Source organism: Strongylocentrotus purpuratus, unplaced genomic scaffold (genome assembly GCF_000002235.5).
Source record: "Strongylocentrotus purpuratus isolate Spur 01 unplaced genomic scaffold, Spur_5.0 spur5_scaffold_8, whole genome shotgun sequence".
NCBI lineage: Eukaryota > Metazoa > Echinodermata > Echinoidea > Camarodonta > Strongylocentrotidae > Strongylocentrotus > Strongylocentrotus purpuratus.
In genome coordinates, this window is record NW_022145614.1 from 634,281 (window position 1) to 661,765 (window position 27,485).

The following is a 27,485-nucleotide window of genomic DNA, read 5'->3' on the forward strand; positions in this document are numbered from 1 at the left end:
TAATACTGCGTTTCTAAACGCTTCACCATGTTTTCATTGAAGTCTATTTTTACCCCGGTTATTTGATTCATTTTCTATTCCGCACATGATTAGTGCACACATGATAGCCTTAATAACATTGTGGCTTCAGTAGATGTGATTTTCTCCAAGTTTTCATTATTTTCTTTATAAATTATGTGTCCTGATTCTGACCACCGATCTACATGATCTAATCAATGCATTAATTTGAGGCAAGCTTCTCTCGGAGTCACTCAATAAAGAAAAAACAGAGCAGGTAGCCAAAGCTACAGGTGGACTTTCTAGACACACATTTCTTTCCGGCGAGAGAGACAACGTACATGGCAAATTACATGGCTACTATAGAGAGGTGGCCTCTAACCCTCTAAGACAGGTTGGACTTTATTTAATATCGAATCGGGTGAGATGAGGCTTACATGAATCATAGGCGACGTCAGCGAACTCCTGTGCGACGAAGGCATCGAAGCGACGGACGCCGACTCCATCATCGCTAACCAGGAGGACTGTAGCATTGGAATAGAGACTCTGCTGAGGACTACAAACCATCTGACACATCATCGTCAAAACGTTTTCTAGACAGGCTGGACAACGACCGAATGCAGGCCGCAGTGCAGTCAATAAAGGCTACAAACACAAGCATTGAGATACATTCCATGAGATAAAGTTGAATGTGAATAAGTTTCTTTGATATCAAGAAATTTATTGGAAGACATCAACGATGGAAAAGAGTTAGTCCTTTTCTAAAGTAGAATATTAGTAATGAACAAGTATAGACTGTTATTACATCAATGTCATCATGCCACGATATATATATATATATATATATATATATATATATATATATATATTTTTTTTTTTTTTTTTTTTTTTTTTTTTTTTAATGAATATCTTTGCAAAGTGAAAGCTAAGAATATTCAATCCAACATAAAAGATAACTTTCTGAAATTAAATACTTAAAAAGGAATCAAAATTGAAGATGCAAATTTTACATGTAAAACAGTGAATTTAAAATAGTATTTGTTATGTTTATAATTACCATGGTCTCATTTTGTATGGAACGAAAAATAGGCACATGCTTTAAAGAATATTATGCACTATAAGAAACACGTATTAAGCTGTATATCACTAATACCATTATTGTTATTCATGGTTATTATTACTACCTGATGATGCATGTGATTCTGACACTGTTTGATGATGATAGTTTTACCTGACTGCTAAGAAAGCATGTATATGCTTGTAAGGAAACAACCAGGGGATCAAAGGCTTTAAGTCCTCTCTGAGGGACTTAGTAATTAGGATTACTACCTTACCGAAGGGCACGAGAGCATGGACTTTGTTTCGAACCCGGGACCTCCCTGTTACGCGACCACAGGTCTACCAATAAGCCATCGCGCCTTCTCTAATTATTATCTTTAGAACTATGGATCAAAAGCATGGTCGTAGACCCTGGTACATGTAGATACTTGAAGATGTTGGTTACCTGCATGGTTCTAAGTTGTTGAAGATCACAGCAGACTTCATCAGGGTTGTAATCTGGACACATATCACTTAGAAGACGATTGGCTGCTGCTGATCCAGTAGGCCGGGCTACTTCATTGTCCAAGCAATTTAGATCTGTTCTAAAATTTGTATCAGGATTTCCCCCGCATTCGCTGAACATCATACACCTCCCTTCCTCGTGCAAATACGCCTGTGAAAACAATCAATAGTTAAATACGGATATTAATCGAATCATTTGTTAATTTTTAATAAGTTGATAGACATTTCAATATGTATATATGTTTACATAGCAGCATATCAAGGGGAAGATAGATAAGGACGGAGATAGGAAGTACTGGTCCATCATATCACGAGGAACCACAACGACTCGGCTGAAGTAATGTAAGGTAAGTATCAAGAGAGAATGGCAAGTATGCAAACACACTTGCGAGACACTGTCTAATTTTCTTACACCTATATCAGTTTTTGATAATGAAAGTCTATTATGTAATCCCGATAGGAAATAGTTGTTTTGTTTTGTTTTGTTATTTTCTTCTTCGTTATCCATCTACCCGACGTAAGCATTAATCAAACCGTGCACATGCAAGGACGTGAAGTAACAGAATGTTATTCAGATTTTCGCATTTTCAAACATAAAAAGACAATTGTTATCTCTTGAGGTTTGGACTAGGGGTGCGAGTAAAAAGAATGTACGTTGCTGTTAATATTTGATATATTTTCTCCATATAAAAGCAGGTCTATTTCTCTGATTGAAAGAGTGGCATTTTTGCTTATGATAGTAAATGGAATAAAAAATGTATTAACCAAGACTTAAACGAAATGATTATTTATATCATGCATCATACTATTATATGAATGAAAGAGAGAATGAATCGGTATTATGCTCACTGGTCCGATGGTTGGTAAGGCCGAGCAGGAGAGTTCACAGTCTTGACAACTACAGCTGCCTTGATTGCCAACAGGTGCGTTACAGTAGAACGAGGTAGGGTTCATGGGCTCCATGCCTACAACAGATTAAATGAAAAGAATTGACTAATTCATTTCCTTCCTAAAGCATATCAAGTACTTACAGATTATTGTTGTTGTTGTTGTTTTCATTTCCGTATAATAAAATCAGATAAAATACATGCAAAGTAATCACACAGAAAAAAAGAACAAAATACGGATGGTACCCCATTTTCAGCTGCAATGGACGGATGATTTTTACCATTTACTTGTTGATAAATTTTGTAATGAAAATGTTTAAAGGTAATAGATGATTAATTACAAAACAAATTTTTGAAATTAGGAGTGATAGGGTATAGAAGGAGGACTAAAAGAAAAAGAAGGAGGAGGAGGTGGAGAAGGAGAAGAAGGAAGAGAAGAAGACGAAGAAGGAGGTGGAGGTGGAGGGGCAGGTCCAAGCTATTTGGATTGTGACGTACGGGACATTCAGAGACTTTAAACAAGAAATAACAACAGATGAAATTATTGTTATGGCTATCTTTTGGTATGAGTCTGTGGCTACTATGGACTAGTTCATTTGTGGAAAGTTTTAGTTCTGACAAATTTTTTAATTAATTTTTAATGTAATTAATGTGCAGCGTGACGTACGGTTCACAGCGTCCCGTACGTCACGCAGCACATTAATTACATTAAAAATTAATTAACAAATTAGTCAGAACTAAAACTTTCCACAAATGAACTAGCCCATAATAGCCACAGACTCATACCAAAAGAAAGCCATATAAATAATTTCATATGTTGTTATTTCTTGTTTAAAGTCTCTGAATGTCCCGTACGTCACAATCCAAATAGCTTGGACCTGCCCGGAGGAGGAGGAGAAGGAGGAGGAGGAGGCCGAGACGAAGAAAGGGAAGAAGGCGGAGAAGAAGGAGGAGGAGGAGGCCGAGATGAAGAACAAAGGGAAGGAGGCGGAGACGAAGAAGAAAAAAGAAGAGGCGGCGGAAAAGAAGAAAAAGGGTGAGGAGCAGAAGAAGAAGTAGAAGAAGATTCAAGATTCAAGATTCAAATAAGGTTTTATTCATGACTTGTCAAAAAGTCCGAAGACTAAAAATGCAAGTTTACATCAAACATACAATCATATAAAAAGCATTCAAAAACATATGTACATATAAATAAAGATAACATAGCAAATGAGAACAAATATATAACTATGAATAAATGTTTAAATCAAAACAATAAAGTAGTAACAACAAAAAATCAACAATTTTTTATTTTTTTTTAAATACAAGATATGAAATATTGCTAGCAAAAATGAATAAATGTTTACATCAAAAACAAATAAGAAGGCGAATAGAAGAAATAAAATATAAAGATGGAAAAGAATTTTGAATCAAATGAAGAGATAAATGAGATGATAATTCGTTTTCCACTTACTTTTGTCCATGCCTTCGACTGTTTCTCCTGTTGGTACAAGTTTGAAGTCAATATTCCAAGGAATGAATCCATTAGCTGTATCACCAAGGAAGTCAAACCACCTCTGAGGGGAGCAATCGTCACCGAGATACCCGCCACATATTACATCCATCACAGGTGTATTGGAACGTGGGAACTTAACATCCTTACCTGAAAGAATAACAGTTGGAATCTCTCAAATTAATGATAATGATAGTAATAGTAACATTCGTATAACTCTTAATACTATATTTCTAAACGCTTCGCCATGTTTACATTGTAGTCTAGTATTACCCCGGTTATTTTATTCATTTTCTATTCCCCTTTTGATAGTGCACATGATAGTGCACACGTTTTACAAGCGCAATTTAATATTGAATTTACTCACCGTGTGGGTTAAATCCGTATAAGTTATGACTGTTCAATACTATAAAAAGACAATAATGCGAAACGATTTTGGTTGGAAATGTAAAAATAACTGACTAATAAAGAAATAAAGATACTAAAATGAAACTCGTCGCCCCGACTGCGTGTCAAGCTGTATAACATTGTGGCTTCAGTAATTGTGATTTACTGTAAGTTTTCGATATTTTCTTTATATTTTGTTTACTTATCCTGACCACCGATATACATGATCAAAGTAATACATTCATTTTAAGAAAGCTTCTCTCGAAGTCACCAAACAAAGAAAAAACAGAAAGAAAAAAAAGTGGCCAATGCTAAAGGTGGCCTTTCTAGACAACGTACTTCAACACATATTTCTTTCCGGCATCGGAGACAACTTACATGTCACAAAATGGCTACTATACACAGGTAGCCTGTAAAGAGAGGTGGCCTCCAAGACAGATTGGACTTTATTTAATAACGAATCGGGTGAGATGAGGCTTACATGAATCATAGGCGATGTCAGCGAACTCCTGTGCGACGAAGGCATCGAAGCGACGAACGCCGACTCCATCATCGCTTACCAGAAGGACTGTAGCATTGGTATAGAGACTCTGCTGAGGACTACAAACCAGCTGACACATCATCGTCTCAATGTTTTCTAGACAGGCTGGACAACGACCGAATGCAGGCCGCAGTGCAGTCAATAAAGGCTATAAATACAAGCATTGAGATACATTCCTTGAAAGAGAATTTACTTTGAATAAGTTTCTTTGATGTCAAGAAATGTATTGGAAGACGCCTCGGGCAATAGCACAATTCTAACCTTCCCTTGAGCGTATAAAAACAACTATTTCTCTCAAAGCAGTCATTAATACTATACCATTATTGTTATTCATTGATATTATTACTACCTAGTGATACATTTGATAATGACACTGTTTAATGATGATAGTTTTACCTGACTGCTAAGAAAGCATGTATATGCTTGTAAGAAAACAACCAGGGGACCGAAGGCTTTAAGTCCTCTCTGAGGGACTTAGTAATTAGGATTACTACCTTACCAAAGGGTACGAGTGCATTGACTTGGTTTCGAACCCGGGACCTCCCGGTTACGAAACTACTGGTCTACCAATGAGCCATCGCGCCCTATCTAATTATTATCTTTAGAACTATGGATCAAAAGCATGGTCGTAGACCCTGATACATGTAGATACTTGAAGATGTTGGTTACCTGCATGGTTCTAAGTTGGTTAAGATCACAGCAGACTTCATCAGGGTTGTAATCTGGACACATATCCCTTAGAAGACCATTGGCTGCTGCTGATCCAGTAGACCGGGCTCCTTCATTGTCCAAGCAATTTAGATCTGATCTTAAATCTGTATCAGGATTTCCCCCGCATTCGCTATACATCATACACCGCCCTCCCTCGTGCAAAAACGCCTATAAAAACAATTAACATGTAAATACGGATATAAATCGAATCATGTGTTACTTTTAATAAGTTGATAGATATTTTAATATGTTTATATGTTTACATAGCAGCATATCAAGGGGAAGATAGATAAGGACGGAGATAGGAAGTACTGGTCCATCATATCACGAGGAACCACAACGACTCGGCTGAAGTAATGTAAGGTAAGTATCAAGAGGGAATGGCAAGTATGCAAACACACTTGCGAGACGCTGTCTAATTTTCTTACACCTATATCAGTTTTTGATAATGAAAGTCTATTGTGTAATCCCGATATTAGTTAGTTGTTTTGTTATTTTATTTTCGTTTTCTATATGCATCTACCCGACGTAAGAATTAATCAAAACATGTACATACAACGACGTGAAGTACAGATTTTCGCATTTTCAAACATAAAAACAATATTGTTATCTTTTGTGGTTTGAACTAGGGGTGCGATTTCCTATAACACAGAATCTATACAAGAGTAAAGAGAATGTACGTTGCCGTAAATTTTGTTCTCTTTTCTCCATATAAAAGCAGATCTATTTCTATGATTGAAAGAGTGTCATTTTTTCTTATGATAATATATGGAATAAAAATTAGAAATTAACCAAGACTTAAACAAAGTTATTATTTAGAAAGAAAGAATGAATCCGTATTATGCTAAAACGCGACGTAAGTATAGCTTTACATTTGATTAAATATGATTCTACATGAAGGATCATTGTATGTATCAGTGGCTTAGCGGAGGCTGAACTATTGAGAGGGGTGGGTGGGGGGCACTGACGTCATGGACAAGGGCATCTGAAATAGTAGTAGACTCTAGTATCATTATTACTATTATAATTGTAATATAAAATTACTTTAATATTATTATCTCCTCCTTTTTACGTTGCACTTTCCAATCTCCCTTTCTTTCTTTCTTAGTTTTTGTTTCTTGTTTGTTTGTCTTTTCCCCATTCAACTGAGGTGCCCATGAATCCCTATTCCGTGCACGTGACCACGCCACTGAATACCATCCAGTGTTATCTTGTATATTTACTATAGCTGTAAAGCACGTATCTCGTGCTAGACTGTGCTATGTATTGGTTCAATAAGGGCTAATCCAGACAGAGTGTTCGAAGCGCCATACGCATGCCCAGGGAGTTGATTTGAAAACGGAGGAGGTGCGAGCTAAACCTTAGGGACCTAAATCATGGGATATAAACAAAATGTAGAGGGGGTGATTGTGCTCCTTCTACCCCCACCCGCCTCTGTATCAGTCACTGTTATCAATGCAAACAATGAGACAGAGAATTGTTCTGAAAACAGATGTTTATTACGACAGTACAAAGGGCAATTAAATATGAAGTATCCAATGATTGGTCTAGAGTGGTATTATTCAACAGATAAAATTATATAATGGCTACATTTTGAAGGCCTAGATATGTAACGTAAAACCAGTTATGAGCAGAAGAAGTATTAATTAGATTAGTCTTGAACCCTGTCCCTAAATAATTTTCTCATCAAACCCTTGGTTTGACCAGACCCCCTAGTCGGTCCATTTCATCCCGTCTACCAAGAAAGTGGTATGACTGTACATTACAATACGCAAAAACTGATTAAAATATGCATTGGGATAAATAGGGTAACAATGTTTGTTTTCCTAAATCACACTGACCATATTATGCCTGAAGGGAGAGGTATTGCTGTACATCATAAAACAGAAAAAGAGCTTCAAAACTAAATTCAATTCGGAGAGACCCCTTGAAAGATCCCAAATTGCCCTCTGACTAAACATTGAAAGCTAGGTATACCATATTCATGCGTTTTACAGCAAGCGTTTTAGTTTGTTTTGTTTGAGTTTTGTTTAAATAAAATGAGATAGAATCATGAAAAGTTTTCTTGCAATACAGTATAACTATTTAACTATGTAAACGAAAAGGATAGCATTGGGGGTGGCAATCCCTTAAAAATACCTCAACGATGATTATAAATTCAACATCCAGGTGGGAAATGTGAAATGTAAGCCAAATAAATATTTGTCAATATTTTCTTGGGCTTCACCTGAAAAATCAAAATCATCTATTATATCCCGCATACTAAGAATCTTGCAATCTGATTGGTCTAAACGAGGTCACATGATCAATGATAGATAAGTACAATCTCCATGCGATAGGACTTTTGTAAAGTAATTTTTTGCTGCTGCCCCACTTTCCCATTGAATAAGCATATAGCGCATAGCAAAGTAGGTTACGCGAAATGTCAATGTCAATGTCAAATGAGCGCGCATCGACTTTGTTACATGTATGCATGTTGTGCTTTGTAAAATCTAGCCGAAGCTAAACTGTCTGCAGAATCAGTTCTTTTAATTGTGTAAAATTCACTTTAAATAGACCTTATTGCCGATGTGGGATATAAAACAAATATTAACCTCCTTTACTCGGGCAATAGCCTATCCGATAGGCGTCGGGCTAAATGGCAAGTGTACTAATCGCGTTTGGGAGACTGACATCGGCGCGGGCGTCAGCCCGAGCGCCTATCATCACTGGTCAACTCATCATTATTCATATATGTGTATCGTATGTGTGACGAGCGTATTCTTATGCATGATTCATAAGACTAGCTTTATTTGGTGATCGATCACTTTGATTCAACCAATCAAATATCATCTCCAGGTTCCCCATCGCTCATTGGCCTATTTTGGTCTATGCTACATAAATATTCATGAAGGAGCTTTGCAGGGGGTTCGTAGATTTTCTTCGAACGAAACGTGGTACATAAAATAAAATAAAACTTTTCGCATGTACCAGTGATGAAAGGCGCTCGGGCTGACGCCCGCGCCGATGTCACTCTCCATTATAAACGCGATTAGAATACTTGTAAAGCCCGACGCATATCGGATAGGCTACTCGGGCAATGAATACAAACTATCCTCGCCTCGGTGATGATAGTTTGTATTATATTCCACATACTAAAAATCTTGCTCTACGATTGGTCAAAAGTAAAGTCACGTGATGAAATATAGTTCGCCCATCATTGATGGGAGAAGAAAAATTCGTTGCACTGTGTAGATAGTAGTACTATCTACACAGTGCAACGCACTTTCACTGAAGATAGAAGTACTACAGTGTGTCCCGAAAAAAACTATACACTTTTGAAATGGCTGCCGAATAAAAAATATATGATTCTAGGGGGAAAAGTTGTATATGTATGGAAAGCCCATAAACTCAACTTTCATATGACACCAAAAGTTGCGAAAATAATTCATGCTCGGGTTAGCACTGCTCACTTTTGTAAAGGGTATGAAAATTAGGTTGCGCAGGAATTAGCCTACCAATGTGTGAGAGGTAAATCCTTTGGAGCTTACAACATTGAGGGTGATATGATAAATTCATGATTTACTGAGTGAATTCCATGGTTTATTAAACCAAACTTTTATGCACGGAACAGGAATTTCATTTTTCTATTGTAGCATTGTAACTTTCCCTGGTAGACTCAGTGGTGTGTTCATGAGAGTCAGGATGGGGTGATGGTACACGTTGTAATTTCCATGTTACAAACTGTTATTTTTTTACATTTGTGACTTTGAATAAAAACCTTCACCCCACATTTCAGTTACCATTTACCTGAATAATAAGTAGCCGACATCTTGGACATTCCTTTTTTCAACAAACCGTATTTGAATATTCGATTTACATTATCCCTACCTGGGTATTGACTAAATCAATGAGATGTTCAACTAATCTTACAATAATTGAAATGTGGGGTGAAGGTTTTTATTCAAAGTCACAGATGTAAGAGAATAACAGTTTGTAACATGGAAATTACAACATGTACCATCACCCCATCCTGACTCCCATGAACACACCACTGAGTCTAACAGGGAAGTTACAGTGCTACAATAAAAAATGCAATTCCTGTTCACTCATGCATAAAATGTTAATCCCATAAACCAAACATTTCACTCAGCAAATCCAAACTCATCACAATTGATCATAAATGGCCATATCATCCTCAATTCCGTAAGCTCCAAAGGATTAACTGTCACAAATTGGAAGGCTAATTCCTGCGCAACCTAATTTTCATACCCTTTACAAAAGTGAGCAGTGCTCACCCGAGCATGAATTATTTTCGCAACTGTTGGTGTCATATGAAAGTTGAGTATATGAGCTTTCCATACATATATAACTGTTCCCCTAGAATCATATATTTGTTATTCGGCAGCCTTTTCAAAAGTGTATAGTTTTTTTCGGGACACACTGTATATACACTTTAATATTGTATACGCTGCGTATTGCTCTCCTCTTTAAGCGCTTTTAGTGTTAGTACGCGAACTAAATGGTCACACCACCATACTGCATGCACTGTACGTATCGTACACCGTTTGCTAGCTGTTAATTGATGAATTGTTGCTCTAAAATGACGGAAGAAGTGAAATGTTTCCGATGTGGAATATAAAGCAAATAATCACCTTTTGGTTTCAGGCGATGGCAAACTATCACTTCCTCGGCGATCTGAATGTATACGCTATCTTTCCTCAGCTTCGCTTCGGAAAGATAGCTACATCCAGATCGCCTCGGAAGTGATAGTTTGTCCCATCACCTTCACCAACGGTAGTTATTTGCTTATTATATTTAATTTTTGATCAATGAAATCCTGTTCAGTGATTGGTCAACACAGCATCATGTGACCAAACATAACATTGCTATGATGTAACCGTGACGTCATTCATGGTATAGTGCAAACTATACCATAGCACTATACCATGGATGACGTCATATATATGCGATTGATCAAGATCAATGTGCTATCGGTCGCGGTCGCAGTACTGTCCAGGGGCGTCGCCAAAGGGGGGGGGGGGGTGTGGGGGTGCGATCTGGGTGCGACACCCCTCCACCTGTCAGGAAATTGTCGGTAAAATTGCGCTGCCGTCGGGAAAAAAGAGAAAAGGGGGAGGGGAAAAAAAAGAGGGAAAGGGAAAGAAAAGAAAAAAGAAAAGGAAAAGAAAAGAAAGAAAGGAAAAGAAAGGAAAGAAAGGAAAAGAAAGGAAAAGAAAGGAAAGAAAAGAGAAAAAAGAAAAAGAGGGAAGAGAAGAAAGAAAGAAAAGGGAGAAAAAAAGAGGGAGGAGAGGAAAGAAAGGAAAAGAAAGAAAAGGGAAAAAAGGAGGGGAAAAAAGAGTAAAAGGGAAACAAAAGAAACGGGGTGAAAGAGAGGAGAGAGAGGAGAGGTAAGAGCCTGAGAGAGGAGGAGTGGGAGTAAAAGAGAGAAGGGGGTTGTTGGGTGGAGTCGTCTTGTCGAGGGAGCAAGAAAGACACGGGTAAATATGTTGCTATGTCGGGTCAGCTGTGTCGGTATTCTTGCTCGTTCCTCGTGTACTATATCAATGCAGAAGTTTGAAGTCGGAGAGATGTATATTGTCGGTCGGCCGACAAGTTTTTTTTCACTACGAACTGTGACTTTTTATCCGCTGTGACGACTTCAAGAGTGACTACAACTACAATACTTGTATTTTCTCGAAGTTTCACTTTCCTATAATATCAGCTAAAGAAATCAGAGGTTTAAAATTTTCGGGGAAACTAAATTCAAACAAGGTTTAAGAGTCGACAACGGTACGACGAATCGTCTTCCTATCTCTAATAATTTAATGAAACGTTAAAATTTCACGGGAGGGGGAAGCTTTATTCAGACAAGGATTAAGAGTCGAAAACAGTATACCACATAGGGCTTATTAAGAGTCGAAAACGGCACAAACGAGTCGTCTCTTTCTCTAATAATTTAATGAAACGTCAAAGCTTCCGCGCTTCGCGCGAGAGGGGGAAACTGAATTCAGACAATTAGGGATTATTAAGAGTCGAAAACGGTACAACGAGTCGTCTTCTTTCTCTAATAATTTAATGAAACGTCAAAATTTCCGCGCTTTGCGCGAGAGGAGGAGAAACTGAATTCAGACAAGAATTAACAGTCGAGAACGGTACAGCAAATCGTCTTCTTTTCATAATAATTAAATGAAACGTCAAAGCTTTCGCGCTTCGCGCGGGAGGGAGGGAAAACCTCATTTAGACGAGTCGAGAACGGTACAACGAATCGTCTTCTTTCTCTAATATTTTAAGGAAACGTCAAAGCTTCCGCGCTTCGCGCTAAAGGGGGAAACTGAATTCAGACAATTAGGGCTTATTAAGAGTAGAAAACGGTACAACGAATCGTCTTCTTTCTCTAATAATTTAATGAAACGTCAAACTTCCGCGCTTCGCGCGGGAGGGGGGAGCTTTATTTAGACAAGGATTAACAGTCGAGAACGGTACAGCAAATCGTCTTCTTTTCATAATAATTTAATGAAACGTCAAAGCTTTCGCGCTTCGCGCGGGAGGAAGGGAAACCTCATTTAGACGAGTCGAAAACGGTACAAACGAATCGTCTTATGTCTCTAATAATTTAATGAAACGTCAAAGCTTCCGCGCTTCGCGCGAGAGGGGGAAACTGAATTCAGATGAATAGGGAGTAATAAGAGTCGAAAACGGTACGACGAATCGTCTTCCTTTCTCTATATTGTGATGAAACGCCAAAAATTCCGCGCTTCGCGCGAAGGGAAAAAACTTCATTTAGACGAGTCGAGAACGGTACAACGAATCGTCTTCTTCCTCTAATAATTTAATGAAACGCCAAAACTTCCGCGGGAGGGGGAGAAACTGAAGTCAGACAAAGATTAACAGTAGAGAACGGTACAGCAAATCGTCTTCTTTTCATAATAATTTAATGAAACGTCAAAGCTTTCGCGCGGGAGGGGGGGGACTTCATTTAGACAAGGATTAACAGTCGAGAAAGGTACAATAAATCGTCTTCTTTTCCTAATAATTTAGAGGCCTATCACCCACACCCCCTAATGAGCGCTCTTTAAGTGATTCGCTTGCTCACTTCCGCCCTCCCTAAAATAATATCCTAGCTCCGCGCCTGCATTAAAATATATCAGCTATGATGCTGACTAAGTTGACGAAATAATTCGTATATTTATGTCGTCGAGGAAAATGACTATTTGCGCATATGCAAGTGCTATAGATAGTCCATAGGAAAAACAATTTAGCCTTCGGCCCCGGGTTTATAGGGTTAAATTTGTAGATATTGGACATTTCATTTTGTCGGTAATTGGTCGCTAGTTTTGTCGGTAATCTTTGGCCTCTACACACACACCCCCCCCCCCCACCCCACGTCTAGCGACGCCCCTGGTACTATCGTCTGTGCTGCGCTCACTGCACTCTACACTACTTCAGTGACAGTTAACATAATAATTATTATCATTATTATTTTTATGAAGGTTGGTTTGAAAAATATAAAACTAGTATATCATGCACTGTTTCAAGCCACTAGTTAAAATTATGGATTCCTCGGCGACAGAAATGGCACTATTTTCTTCGGGGCTACGCCCCTCAGAAAATAGTGCTATTCCTGCCACCTCGATCCATAATTTCAACTAGAGCCTCTCAGTGCATGGTATATTTGTTTACCATTTCCCTCGTAGTCGATTAATATTTGCTTACTATATATCTTCTCCAGGAGAGAAAAATATCTCATTGACTATGATGACGTCAGTAATCAGTACTAGCTCGTGCTGTACAGTGCGTCCCCAAAATAACTATACACTTTTGAAATGGCTGCCGAATAAAAAATATATGATTCTGGGGGGAAAGTGTTATATGTATGGAAAGCTCATAAACTCAACTTTCATATGACACCAAAAATCTTGAAAACAATTCAAGCTTGGGTGAGCACTGCTCACTTTTGTATGGGTATGCAAATTAGGTAGCGCAGGAATTAGCTTTCCCATTTGTGAGAGGTAAATCCTTTGGAGCTTACAAAATTGAGGGTGATATGATACATACATCTATTTTTTTTTAAATATAAAAGAAAATAAGTAGAAGAAAAGGGGATGGAAAGAGAAAGAATCCTAAAAATAGTCATTTATGACATGAAATTGTACATAATATACCGGTATATAAATAATTCATAAAATAGTGTGTGGCAAAAATAGTCAACTGTGACTGATTGCCAAATAAAATAAAATCAAGAAGAAGCGGTCACATAATGTTAGGGTAGCCGCACGGCGTATTTTGAATTTGTGGAAACAGAAAACTCCGGCTTTGAAGTGTTGACGCACGGTTGCATTAGGGCGTCTTGCAGCGGTCGTAGGTTCTTGACAAATACTAAGGCAGGCGCAAGGTGCCCGCATGGCGGCCGAAGGGGGGCCATACGACGATCGTACGGCCATACTGATGCTACCGCCTCACCCCTTGGAGTATATAAAATGCAAGCCATCGTACGCCCTAAGTTCGGTCACCGTGGTACCGCTCTATGGCATGGCTACGGCGAACATAGTAATGTAATTAGTTATAACCCCGCTTTCGTTATAATCCCAGCGACCCGTACGGCCTGTAAAGATAGGGATACGCCCTAGGGTGACCCGGAGGCCGCCGCAAGTATCTCTCGATTTCGGGGGCGTACGGCCGCCGTATCCTAGCCGTAGAGCAAATGTGACCTAGACATCAATCTGAAATTAACGACCAACTTCGTCTCTTCTGTCGCATATGTTTTGAATACAAGCATGAACGAGAAAGAGACTGAGTGAGAACTGAGAAGAGACAAGAGCAGCGCGATTAAGAGCAGTGTCCGTAAAAGTTGTAATAAATTTCGTTACAATATATATACATAGCTTTATAATCATTATAATCATTTCATAGGAATATATGAAAGTAAAATACATTTCTGCGATGCCGGTCACTAATTCCTGGCATTAACCTTAAAGAGAAAAGTTTGAGATATATTTCTATTGAAAGAGGCTTTTTTATTTTATTCCAAAACTTTCAATCTTAATCTTGACTTCTTTTGTATTGACACTCATACAAATAAAGAGAATGAGAAGGCTATTCATAAATGCGTTTTTAATGTTGGAAAGATATACGATCAACGATATATATTGTTTATTCTTAGAGGTAGATTACTACGTCGACGAAAAATGAATTTTAACTTACATGGGATCCTGATGCTGTCAAGAATAAAATGGCGGCGAGAAATGTCCACATCTTCCCGCTCATGATGAATCCAGGATCCTGGGGAAAACAGAGATGAAAAAAAATCCTGTCAGAAATCAGCTGGATATTAGTTAACGAATGAAAATAAAGATAGTAGTCTTCAGCTGGGGATCTTATACTTCCCTTTTAAAACCAAAGAAATGATATTTTTTTATCAAATCCAGTAAATATATGGATTATCCTGCTGCCAGTAATATGAAGATTACACCAATCAAATAGCAATTTAATTTAACTACCTAATGGCGTGATGTCTAATAATACATCAAGGTGGGGGCACGTACAAGAATCGGATTGTTTCATCATCATATGATTAATGTTATTATTATTAATGATTAACGATTTTTGTAAATATGTACGAATCTACCAGATAACTTACCAGATAACTTACCGCTCGATTCAGAAAGTCCTCCCATTTACCATCTGTCGAAATTTATCTGCAAGAACTAAACCAGGAATACAAACTCTCACGCAATCTACGGACATCTTCACAATTAAACTTCGTGTCTACTTCGGTGTCAACTCTTTCTTATGGTCATCGCACTTTTTGCAAAGCTTCTGCTGAACTTTGGAACAAACTGTCAAACTCTTAACCATTTCAAAACTCGTCTTAAGACACTTTTATTCAAAATTGCTCTTGATGATTAATTTACTCTGTTCACATTGATTTTTAATATGTAATTGTTCATCAGTCTATTTTGCCCTCTTTGTCAACAATTCTAGAAAAAGTCATACATAAAACAATTTTATTCTTACCTTAACCAAAATAATCTATTATCAGAACGTCAGTCTGGATTTAGACCGCTTCATTCCACAACCACATGTCTTACAGAAATTACTGATTACCTTCTTGATAATATGAACTCAGGTCAGATTACTGGAACAATATTTTCCGATCTTAGGAAAGCGTTTGACGTTATTCCACATAAAATAACACTTGATAAACTATTTTTGTATGGCATGAGTAAACAAGGTGTATGAATAGTTTAAATCTTACTTAATTGGTAGACCACATTGTGTTACTATAGATAATCATTGTAGCGAGTATTTAACTGTTAAATCCGGGCTGCCACAAGGGTCAATTCTGGGCCCCTTGAATTTTTGTTTGTACATTAATGAAATTAATAGTTTAAAATTTCATAATATTTCCAAAATATCACTTTATGCTGACGATACTGTCATTTTTAATAATTCTAATGTTTTTTCTGAAGTTCAAGAAAATTTACAGAATGACTTTGATTTAATATGTAAATGGTTTGATATAAATAAGATGTATATACACCCTCAGAAAACTATGGTGATGTCATTTGGATAAAAAAAGAAAGTTGGAGAACAATCGTCTCTCAATTAACTTAAATGGTAAAAACTTACAGTGAGTCGAAACAATGAAATACCTAGGAGTTATACTTGATTCACAACTTACGTGGTCTGAATTTATAAAATATATATGTACTAAGATATCTCGTTCTATTGGACGTATTCGTCGTATAAAACGCCTAATACCCCGTAAAACTCTTGTAAACCTCTATTTTGCATTACTTTTACCACATATCGACTATTGTTGTACTGCTTGGGGAAACTGCTCAAAGAAAAATTTATCGAAGCTGCAAAAGTTACAAAATAGATTTGCGAGATTAATTTTAAATAAGGATTACGACACACCACAATGAACGCTTCTTACGACTTTAAATTGGCAATCGGTCGAACAAAGATTAAAATATCACTACTGTTTATTAGCTTTTAAAATTATAAATGTCATGGCCCCAACTTATTTAAAATCACTTATAAATTATCGCACCTTCAACTATTGTACCCGCTATTCATTAAATTCTCTTCTTGACATCCCATACCCCGAAACCGAATTTAAAAAAAAGATAATTCTCGTATAAAGCAAGCACCCTTTTTAATAAACTTCCTCCCTCAATAGACCAGTTCACGGTTAGCACATTACTGCAATGACCCCGAATATCCACAGATCTTCAAAACATGAAGAGATCCCACTTTGTATATTTTGAAATAATCACTCCTACAACGATGGAGGTGCTCTATAAATAGCCTTTGTTTCCCATTTTCAAAGTATACCGTACTTGCACCTGTGTATCATCATAGACGTATCATGGAGTGCACTGAATGTGCATGAATGAATAATGATTACATAACTTTCATGAGCACGTATCCAGTATTAATCTCCGTGTATTTCAAAATTTGTTCTGCAATGACCTTCATCTGCTCATGCTCAGACTGCAACCGTGAACTGGTTTATTCAATCAACCAAATCAATTCAAATATTAAGCGCGGATGCCAATTGGCAAAGCATTTATTACAGTATATTCTCCGTTCTTATTTCCCTCTACCGGTATAATTATTTTTCTTATGTAATTATGTTTGTACTCTATATTATGTCAAATATGTCATTGTTTAGTTTTGATAAATGTTATATTTTTTCATATATTCCTTGTATTTTTGTATATCACAAACTTGTTATGTCGTTCTAGAGGGCGTACTTGAAAAGCAGTTTTGTTAAACTGTATGTACCTACCCTCTATTTTAGAGGACACTTTTCTTTTTTTTTGGTCTCGAAATTTCTAAATTTGACATTTTGTCCAGTTGTGGGGGGGGGGGTAAGGTCAGCTTTTTAAGGTCAGCCATGGGCATTTTTTTTTTTTTTTTTTTTTAATTTAAATTTATTTTAAAAAAAATTTAAAAAAAAAAATCTCAAAAGGGGGGGGGGGGGGTTTTCCAAAATGACATACATAAAACATACACATAAAAAAACTCGAGGGGGGGGTTTAACCCCAAACCCCCCCCCCCCCCTGCGTACGCGCCTGATTATATAAGAATCTACCAGATAACTTACCAGATAACTTACCGCTCGATTTAGAAAGTCCTCCCATATTTTGTCGAAATTGCTGAAATCAATGAAATAGCCTTCTTTATGGCCTTCTGGACTCGCACATTGGATACCTCCAGAGAATCAAAAAACTCTGCTACCAGGCTTGTAACACGCACGCGTTCTTGTGAACACATCACTCCAGTACTTCGCAAATTGCATTGGTTGCCGGTGACGTACCGCATTATGTACAAAATCTTGGTTTTAACTTATAAATGCATTCATGAATTGGCACCAATTTATCTGCATGAACTAATCCAGGAATACAAACCCTCACGCAATCTACGGACATCTTCACAATTAAACCTCTTGTCTACTTCGGTGTCAACTCTTTTCTACGGTCATCGCTCTTTTTGCAAAGCTTCTGCTGAACTTTGGAACAAACTACCTTTAAATTTCAAAAACTGTCAAACTGTTAACCATTTCAAAACTCGTCTTAAGACCCATTTATTCAAAATTGCTTTTGATGATTAACTTACCCTGTTCACATTGACGTGTATTTTATATGTATTGTAATTTGTAGGTTTATTTGCACTCTTTTGTTTTGTTTAATATGTAATAGTTTATCAGTCTATTTTGTTTGTTATAGCGCTTAGAAACTTCGGTGGTAAGTGTTTTATAAGAATAGTTTTTTCATTATTATTATTAAATTGCTCCGATAAACTACTCCAGAATGGGAGGTAAGTATTGACTTAACTGCAGTCCGTTATACAAACGACATTTACCAAGAGATGAATTTCTTTCTGGGTCGTTGTTGTCAAAGTCTGGCGTTTTGTCAGATGCCATAACATTTTGTTTTAGAGTCATATTACCCAACATAAGGTTGTACAAATTTGCATCAAAACTTTGAAATCTCTTCAAAGCGTCAGATTTACAACCTTTTATCATACATATACTCAGGCGCGTACGCAGGAGTTTTTCGAAGGGGGTTTTAAAAATTGAAAATCACGCCGAACAGTTCGCAAATAAGCGGGGGAGGGGGGGGGGTAAGAGGATTTTTTTTTTTTTTTTTGGGGGGGGTCCCAAAAATTTCGCAACGACTCAGTCAGCCTCTGCATAAGCGGGGGGGGGGGGGGTAAGAGCACATTTTGTGTGTGTGTGTGTCCCAAAATTTTGAAAATTTGGCCGACCGATATTTTCGTTTCGTTGGGGGGAGGGGTAAGGTCGGCTTTTTGGGGTCACCCGTTACCACAATTTTTTTTTTTTTTTTTTTTTTTTAAATAAAAACAAAACAAGGGAGGGGGGGTCCTCCAAAACACACACATACAACAAATTAAAAGGGGGTAACACCAACCCCCCCCCCCCCCTGCGTACGCGCCTGCATATACTACTATACTTTACTTTCTCATACTGTACTTGTCATATTTGTCATATATACATTATTTGCAATCTATAGATTATGTGCGTTAAACTTAAAATATATAATTGTAATGTAGTTCAAATAAAATTATGGAAATATTATGGTACTTCACAAAATTCTATTACATTGATAAAGATACACATCTTTACATGTATATCCACATTTTGTTGCAGAAAGGGCATTATTGGCTAAGCTGCAAGTGATGGTGAAGGATTCTAATCACCCTCTGCATAATGAAGTGGTTTTTAATAGATCAGGAAGAATTAGGTTACCTAGAATAAGAACTGATAGTTCGGCAGGTCCTTTCTCCCAAGTGCAATGAAAGCGTTTAACAACAATTTATGTAGATGAATAACCCTGTTCACCTCCCGAGTACGATCCCCTACATTCTCGTTCTATCTCTCCTGTTTCTTCTGCTCTCTCTCTCTTTCTAAATATTATTATTATTATTATTTCTATATAATCCTACATGTATCTCTCCCTTTCTCTCTCTCTCTTTTCCTTTCCCTTTCTCACTTTCTCTATTTCGCTCTCTTTCGCTCTCTCTCGTGTCTCTCCTCTTTGCCATCCAGTACGATGTACGTTAAGTTTGTCTGCTATCAAAACAAATTATCTGAAATTTTTAACAATTGATGAACAATTGATTTTAGATCTTGGCTGTGACTTGTTCTATTTATATGACATTGATTGTTGTCATGTACATTTTCTAGAATATATTTAAGTTAGTATCGTATGTTGGGAGCCAGGGGAGTACAAATAATCAAATAATTCCCCTGGATCTCAACAGAGAGGTTAAATTATATTACATTGTTATTTTATTTTTGTTATTTGTAGTTATTTGTCTATGATATGTTAACGTATTGTTATATTTTATACAAATGTGAGCCGTAAGTCGAGTTGTATGTCTTCATTTCATTTTGTGCATGAAAATAAAGAAATTCAATCAATTTCCTTCACTCAAACATAATAATAATGCTTGCTGGGCTGCGCCATCATGTACAAAAGTTCTGATACCGACTAGATTATACTTTGGGTAAATATGACCATAATATTGTATATTCCTTTATTTTGTAAACAGTTATATTATTTATATTATATTATAATCAGTTTCAAGAATGAGACGAAGTAAAAGGGAAACGCTTTCTATTTCACTGTTCAGACGAGCCTACCTGCAAAATGATGCAGTGAGAATTTTAACCCTAATAAGGCCGGGCTATTTGAAGTCTTACTACGGCCGGGGGGGGGGCCATTATGGCCCCCCCCCCCCCTAAGATCTCGGCCGTGAAGCGGCCGATCTCCGCGAAAATTTGCACGCATGTCAAGTGAAGTGTATAGAACAATATGATAATTTCAATTTTTTGAAAAAAATCACTCATTTGCATATTTATGGTAATTTATGCAAATAACGTCATAAAATCACATTTTTACCCATAAATCATATATTATTCATATTTAAGCATTCTTTTTCACTACATATATTCATTAGACCATTTGGAACAATAATAAGACAAAAAAATTGGAAGAGCCAGCTTATTCCTTATGTTATCTATTGTTTTGATAATTTCTTATGTATTTCATTGTTTTTTTTAACTTATTTATGTTATTGTTTTTTGTTTTTTTTCATTTCTTCCTATAATTCAACTATTTTGACTCCCAAAACAACCACCTAAACTTTAAACAAGACCCAAAAACCAATGTTTGATCTATTTTTAGGAAAAATGACATTTCCATATGTTTTGTACACAAATCACAAAATGAGCGATTTTCGGGCTGACATGCAAAGACAAAAGGTCACGTGACCTTGTAACTATAGGTCCAATTTTTTTAATTTTTTTTTTAAAGATGCGCAAGACTCTAAAGAAAAAAGTCAGCGAGCGGCGAGGCGCCATCCATATGCGTTCTCGAACAATCAGAAAAATCGTGGAGGGGGGGGGGGCCATAATGGCCCCCCCCCCCCGGCCTTATTAGGGTTAATGATCGTCCCGGATAAAATGATAACTGTAGAAAATCATTAATGATTATGATTATCAGAAATCGTCAAACTATGAGCAAATACGTCAAAAATGTCAGAGGGAGTAAATGGTTTTATTAGTATTTTAATCCAGGCGCGGATCCAGGGAGGCCGAGCGGGCCTTGCCCCCCCCCCCCCCTTCCCCCTCAAAAAAAGAGAGAGAGAAGGAAGGAAGGAAAAGAAGGAAAAGGGAAAGAGAGAAATGAAAGAAAGAAGAGGAAGAAGAAAAGAAAAGGGGGGGGGAAGGAGATCGGGGGGAGGGCAAGGGCTTGCCTCCCAGGCTGTTGCCTCTCCCCCTCTCCTCCATCAAAAAATTAGAGAGGAGGAATGAAAGTGAAAGAAAAAAGGAGAAGAGGATATAAAGGGAAGTGGAAAAAAGAAGAAAAGAAAGAAAGGGGGATATCAGTTATGGATCGGGGGTAAGGGGGCCAAAACGTCCTTGCCTCCCCCCCCCCCCCCCCCCCCCCACGCCCCGCCCCAAAAAGAGAGAGTAGGAAGGGAAAGGGAATGCGGAGAGCTAAAAGGCAAAAAAAAAGGAAGAAGAAAAGAAAAGGGTGAAAAAGGAGGGGGAGATCAATTGCGATTAATCCCGCCAACAATGTGTGGATCGGGGGGGGGGGGTCGGAGGGGGGGGGGGCAAACCTAAAAGAGAGAGACGGAAGGGAATGGAAAGTGAAAGAGAGAGACAGGGAAAGAAAATAAGGAGAAAGAAGATAGGTAGGGGAGATCAGTTGCGATTTTTCCCGCGAACAAGTTGTAGATAGGGGGTGCACTGGCGTACTGATGGCAGAGGGGGGGGGGGGGGGGGGGGGGGGGGGGGGGGGGGGGGGGGCTTGGAAGGGGGAAGTTGCTCCCCCCCCAAAAAAAAAAAAAAACAACAACAACAACAACAACAAACAAACAAACAAATAAAAAAACGGTAATTTACAAATGTTGCTGAAATAACATTTTCCGAGATTTTTCCTCACTTCAATATTGCTTACATTTTGAAATAGCGCCCTCTCAATTTTCGAAAATGAATATTTTTGAATTTTTATAAATCAGTATTCCTTTAGCTGAGCCGTACCCTTTTTCAAATGTAATAAATTCAAAATATGCGCTTTCTGAAGAAAAAAAACAACAATCAAATTTGAAAAGGTTTATGCAAAGCGAAATGGTAAAGATGGCGTTCTTTGAAAAAAATATGTTAAACTCGTCATAACCTTGAAACCAATATAGCTAGCCCCATGAAACTTGGCAACAACCGTGTTCAAGATCATTTGACAGTTGTGTGCCCATTTTCAAAAAAGTTAGGGGGGTTCAACCCCCCGAACCCCCCCCCCCCCTTTTTTTGTGTGTGTGTGTTTTGAAGGAAACCCCCACCCCCCCCCTTATTTATTTATTTTTTTTATTACAAAAATAAAGCTGTCCTCCCCCCCCCCCCCCCCCCCCCCCCCCCCAATTAAAAGAAATAGGTCCGTTAAAAGAAATATTTAGGTCCGTTAGATAAATGAGAAGAAACATTCTTGCAAGCAGGAAGTAAATCTTTCTTTGAAATGCGAGCATCAAGGTTTCTTAATGTTGAATGTACATAGTATGTATTATACAACACCTACGTGGATCCTTGTCATTTGATTGGACGATTGTTGGTCACATGATATTCAATAGATGGTATATTGCACGGTCGTGCATTTTTGGTTATATGCGCCGTGCATTTTTGGTTATATGCAGACTGCGTACCTCTCTGCTGCATGTGCGCGCGCGTATCCCTGCGTGTATCTGACGCGAAGGCAATCTGCATGTAATTGAGAAGGCTTGACTCGAACTGTAATTTATCTTTATAAGGAGTAAAGCATAATTTGTTGATTAACGTTCTATTAGGTCTTCTTCGATGTTGTATAAAACAAATAATGAATGTTTTTCATTCGTTTAATAGTGCAAATATTTTCATTCGTTGAAAGATTAACGTTAATTCTATTCAACTCGGCTGACGCCTCGTTGAATAGAATGTTAATCTTTCAACTCATGAACATATTCGCACTATTGAACTCATAACCATTCATTATTTGTATACTATTGCATATATATAAATATTGTATGTTCCCTAGATTAGTAGCCTGCCAGAACTTCATAATTGTTATCAAATATAATGCATCAATATCACTCCAGCCAATAAATCTGTTTGAAATGAAACAAAAAACAGGCTATCACTTGCTGCAAAAGTTTGAATTTATTTCATTTATCTTTTGAATTTTAACTGGCGCAAAGCACTGCCTTACAAGACAGACAACAGTAACTATAAGTATAATACTTCAACTTTTTAATGCAAAACAGCTATACATCTTTTCTTGTAAATAGAGTTTAATATTTTTACACACATATCTTTTCTTTACAAAAGCCATACAGAAATTAATAAACTATATGTAGTTTTGAATACAAAATGTACTAATACAGCAAAATACAAACATATTACTCTGAAGAAAATGATAGAAAACACAATAATTTACAAAACAAAGATATAACAACAATATCAAAGACACAATAAATCTGTAGTTGTAGAAAATAAATAAGGTTCACATAATAATACAGCTGCATTTTTAATATGCTTCATTTTATAGTGTATTATCAAATGCAGACCAACATTGTTGTTGTTGTTATGTTTTGTTTTCCCCTTGGTTTTTTGTACTAAAATCATTCATTCCTATTTATAATTCAATAGATTTCTGTGAAATCAATTTACACATACATATCTAATGTCCAAGGAGATGACAAACAGGTGATGGGATATTTCAGAAAAAGTGACTAACGTTGGATTAATACACATCTAGACATATGGAATAGACACAAACTAAGAATTGAATACCATAACCGTCCATGTCATAACAATCTTTTTTAACCAAAGGAACAAACAAAACAACAAAATAGTTTTCAACAAACAATTTTCATGCAAGGCATTGCATTTTCAAATTCTAATGATAAATAAACATAAATTTGTGAACTGTTTGTACTGTACTACAGATACTCCATTTCAAACATTGCTATGAAATGAATGCAAACATTAAGGAATACTGTACCTTACAACCTTCATTAACATAAAGACACACAAATCATCAGATCAAATAAGGGCATTTTATTGGTCACCACTCCTCCACGAGATAGCTTAAAGATATGAAATGGAAAGTAAAGACTTTGATTTTTATAAAAAGCAATTATCTATCAATCAATCAATTATAGGCATAGTAATTCAGACATTGGTGTATGCCTGCCCCACTTAACAAGGCCCCAGATAAGGAAATTACCAAATACCAATCATTCCATAAAGCTACCTTAAGACGATACCATTTATTTATTGAAGAAAAGCAAGCCATACTCAGAAAACCATAAGATTCTAGATTCGTTTTTATTTCTTTGGGAAGACATTCATCTGTGACATTATTGCACTTGAAGAAATAAATGATATTTCATATATACATTAGACATATATTGTTATTTTACAACTCCGGACATGGTCACTCCAGACATGGTCATTTCTGTACTTTGCCTTTCTTCTCTGCTACTATGTCCAGACTTCTCATTCATTGTATGACTATAAAGCAGCCCTTTACTTGGGAGATCCTTTTTTAAATATGATTGGGACACTGAAAAAAGGTCATGTGCTGAATGCCAAAAGGGCCTTAACTCATATAATTGTACACACATAATGCCTTTCTGGCCCTAAGCAGGATACAAAGACAAACAAAATAGGCCACCATCATACCAAAAATCAGAAATCTGCTCGCTCACCCACCCAAAAAGTGCAAAGAGAACCATGAAAATATAAGCCTAATACATCTGCTATTTTGTAATTTTTTATTGTAATTTTGGAAGAAGCATATTCATACGCAACAATCTAGGTTGAGATCTGGCCTACCTACAAAGTTGGCAGCCCCTCTAAGTAGACTTTCTAAACAAGCTTTGCTTTCTGTATGCTATTTATGGTGTGATTGAAGCCCTTATGTCCGTCACTAAGCGGATAATACTATAGCTGGCTCGTTTCCTGTTGTCTTATATCACCGACCTTAAAACATTTACCAATGTACCACTCATATTATCAATATTCAAAAGATGTAGTTCTAAGAATTCCAAGCACCGTAACCAAGTAAGCACCTTTCTCATATCCCTCAAATTTGCAACCATATAATGCATAATAGAGCAATACCAATTAAACATTGATTTGCATCTGAAATCAATACACACATATCCTTTCCATCTAAGCAGGGAAATCTTAACTTCTTTATAATATATTCTTGATATTCTTGTTCGCTTTCTCTTCTACTGCCCTTTTATATACCTACATGTAGATTTAGTTTTTTGCTGCTGCTGCAAGAAGTGTACTTCTCTTTTTTTTCCTTGTTTATATTAATGTTCGCTGTTGATTTTTGTTTTTGTATTGTTGATCTTTTTATGTATTTCAATTTGGTGGCCCCTTTTTATAAGCCCTGCTTTCTCCGGGGTCACCAAACCATCATTGTGTTATTCTAAATTCTTGATGTAAATTATTTTGATTGTATATATATTTTGATGGTTGAACAAATAAATGAAATTGAAATTGAATTGGATGCCAGTAACAGTTTGAAAACATTCAGTTATCAATTTATGAGTGTGACCATATATTTTTTTCTCTAAATAGAAAATAATTAGTCCATGTTTAATGGAACAGAATTCGCCATACCCCCAGGTTTAGACAGCCAACTCCAATCTGACGTGAAATCACCACATATTTTACTGTAAATAATTTCTAAACATTGGCAGTGTAATTGTGATAAACAAATGAATATAAATACATCTTTACTTTGTAAATTAGATAATTTTCATATTGTATTACTCAACCTACACATCAAGCTGGTGGTAAATCAGTTGCAATTTCTATTGAGTAGTAATTGCTCATACTTTGAGCAACAACTTTATAGTGGAAATATCAATGGATTTATTCAAGATTTCGAAGAACATAGCCAGACTACTTCACCGTTAACAAATATGCCTCCCCCCCCCCCCCTAAAAAAAAAAAAAAATTGCTGGAAGCATACATATAATTCACCCATGTTGGATATCTTTCCAAGTCTAGTTATCTGTGAGGTTGATATCCACAGAACAATTTCCCCAGTAGTTTTGTAGCCTATATTTGTTTGTCATCAATACCAGCAATAGGCTCAGCTTCCAGAGACTGTGTAGAGTCTGTGAATGTACATAATCAATGGCACTCTCCACTCAGCTCAGATACAAGGCTATGGTGTGTCTGTGTGTGTATAACCATGAAGCTCCGATGTTTACCTGCTACCACAGACTGAGAAGAGTCTGTGAATGTACATAATCAATGGCACTCTCCACTGAGCTCAGATACAAGGCTATGGTGTGTCTGTGTGTGTATAACCATGAAGCTCCGATGTTTACCTGCTACCACAGACTGAGAAGAGTCTGGGAATGTACATAATCAATGGCACTCTCCACTGAGCTCAGATACAAGGCTATGATGTGTCTGTGTGTGTATAACCATGAAGCTCCGATGTTTACCTGCTACCACAGACTGAGAAGAGTCTGGGAATGTACATAATCAATGGCACTCTCCACTGAGCTCAGATACAAGGCTATGATGTGTCTGTGTGTGTATAACCATGAAGCTCCAATGTTTACCTGCTACCACAGACTGAGAAGAGTCTGTGAATGTACATAATCAATGGCACTCTCCACTCAGCTCAGATACAAGGCTATGGTGTGTCTGTGTGTGTATAACCATGAAGCTCCGATGTTTACCTGCTACCACAGACTGAGAAGAGTCTGGGAATGTACATAATCAATGGCACTCTCCACTGAGCTCAGATACAAGGCTATGGTGTGTCTGTGTGTGTATAACCATGAAGCTCCGATGTTTACCTGCTACCACAGACTGAGAAGAGTCTGTGAATGTACATAATCAATGGCACTCTCCACTGAGCTCAGATACAAGGCTATGATGTGTCTGTGTGTGTATAACCATGAAGCTCCAATGTTTACCTGCTACCACAGACTGAGAAGAGTCTGTGAATGTACATAATCAATGGCACTCTCCACTCAGCTCAGATACAAGGCTATGGTGTGTCTGTGTGTGTATAACCATGAAGCTCCGATGTTTACCGGGTGACTTGGGTTTGTAGAAGATGGGTACCCTCACAAAATGCTTAGCTCTGATGGTGTGGGTGTGGTGCTGAATGTAGAACGGAGCGTCAGGGTTCAAGAATTCAACCTGCAAAATAGAACATTAAAATGACTTTACTGATTAATTTAATAATTGAAATCAACTTTGATGAACTTATACTGAATATAATTGTTTTCTAGCTGTAGTGAAAGCAACATCAAAGGTACATTAAACATCACAGCCATTAGAGTCGAGTAGCAGAAAGGCAATGAGAAC

The 27,485-nt window shown here is 37.2% G+C and overlaps 2 protein-coding genes across 3 annotated transcripts in view; both read right to left on the reverse strand.

Annotated features, from left to right (window-relative positions):
- Positions 1-15,006, reverse strand: part of LOC115920225 — a 33,811-nt gene extending 18,805 nt beyond the window's left edge. The window contains exons 1-7 of the mRNA XM_030975531.1: positions 14,762-15,006; positions 5,537-5,746; positions 4,808-5,015; positions 3,901-4,089; positions 2,410-2,525; positions 1,502-1,711; positions 435-642 (exon numbers count right to left, since the gene is read on the reverse strand). Coding sequence (XP_030831391.1) covers positions 435-642; positions 1,502-1,711; positions 2,410-2,525; positions 3,901-4,089; positions 4,808-5,015; positions 5,537-5,746; positions 14,762-14,824 — 1,204 coding nt within the window. The 5' untranslated portion in view covers positions 14,825-15,006. The remainder of the gene's footprint in view (positions 1-434; positions 643-1,501; positions 1,712-2,409; positions 2,526-3,900; positions 4,090-4,807; positions 5,016-5,536; positions 5,747-14,761) is intronic.
- An 8,263-nt stretch (positions 15,007-23,269) lies between these two features.
- The window catches only part of LOC586105, a 34,051-nt gene continuing 29,835 nt past the window's right edge, over positions 23,270-27,485 (reverse strand). The window contains exons 29-30 of one of the 2 annotated variants that reach the window (XM_030975068.1): positions 27,209-27,317; positions 23,270-26,968 (exon numbers count right to left, since the gene is read on the reverse strand). In XM_030975068.1, the coding sequence (XP_030830928.1) occupies positions 26,889-26,968; positions 27,209-27,317 (189 nt within the window). In that variant the 3' untranslated portion in view covers positions 23,270-26,888. Of the gene's footprint in view, positions 27,318-27,485 lie in introns of both variants that reach the window. The other variant, XM_030975067.1, reaches the window with a different exon arrangement.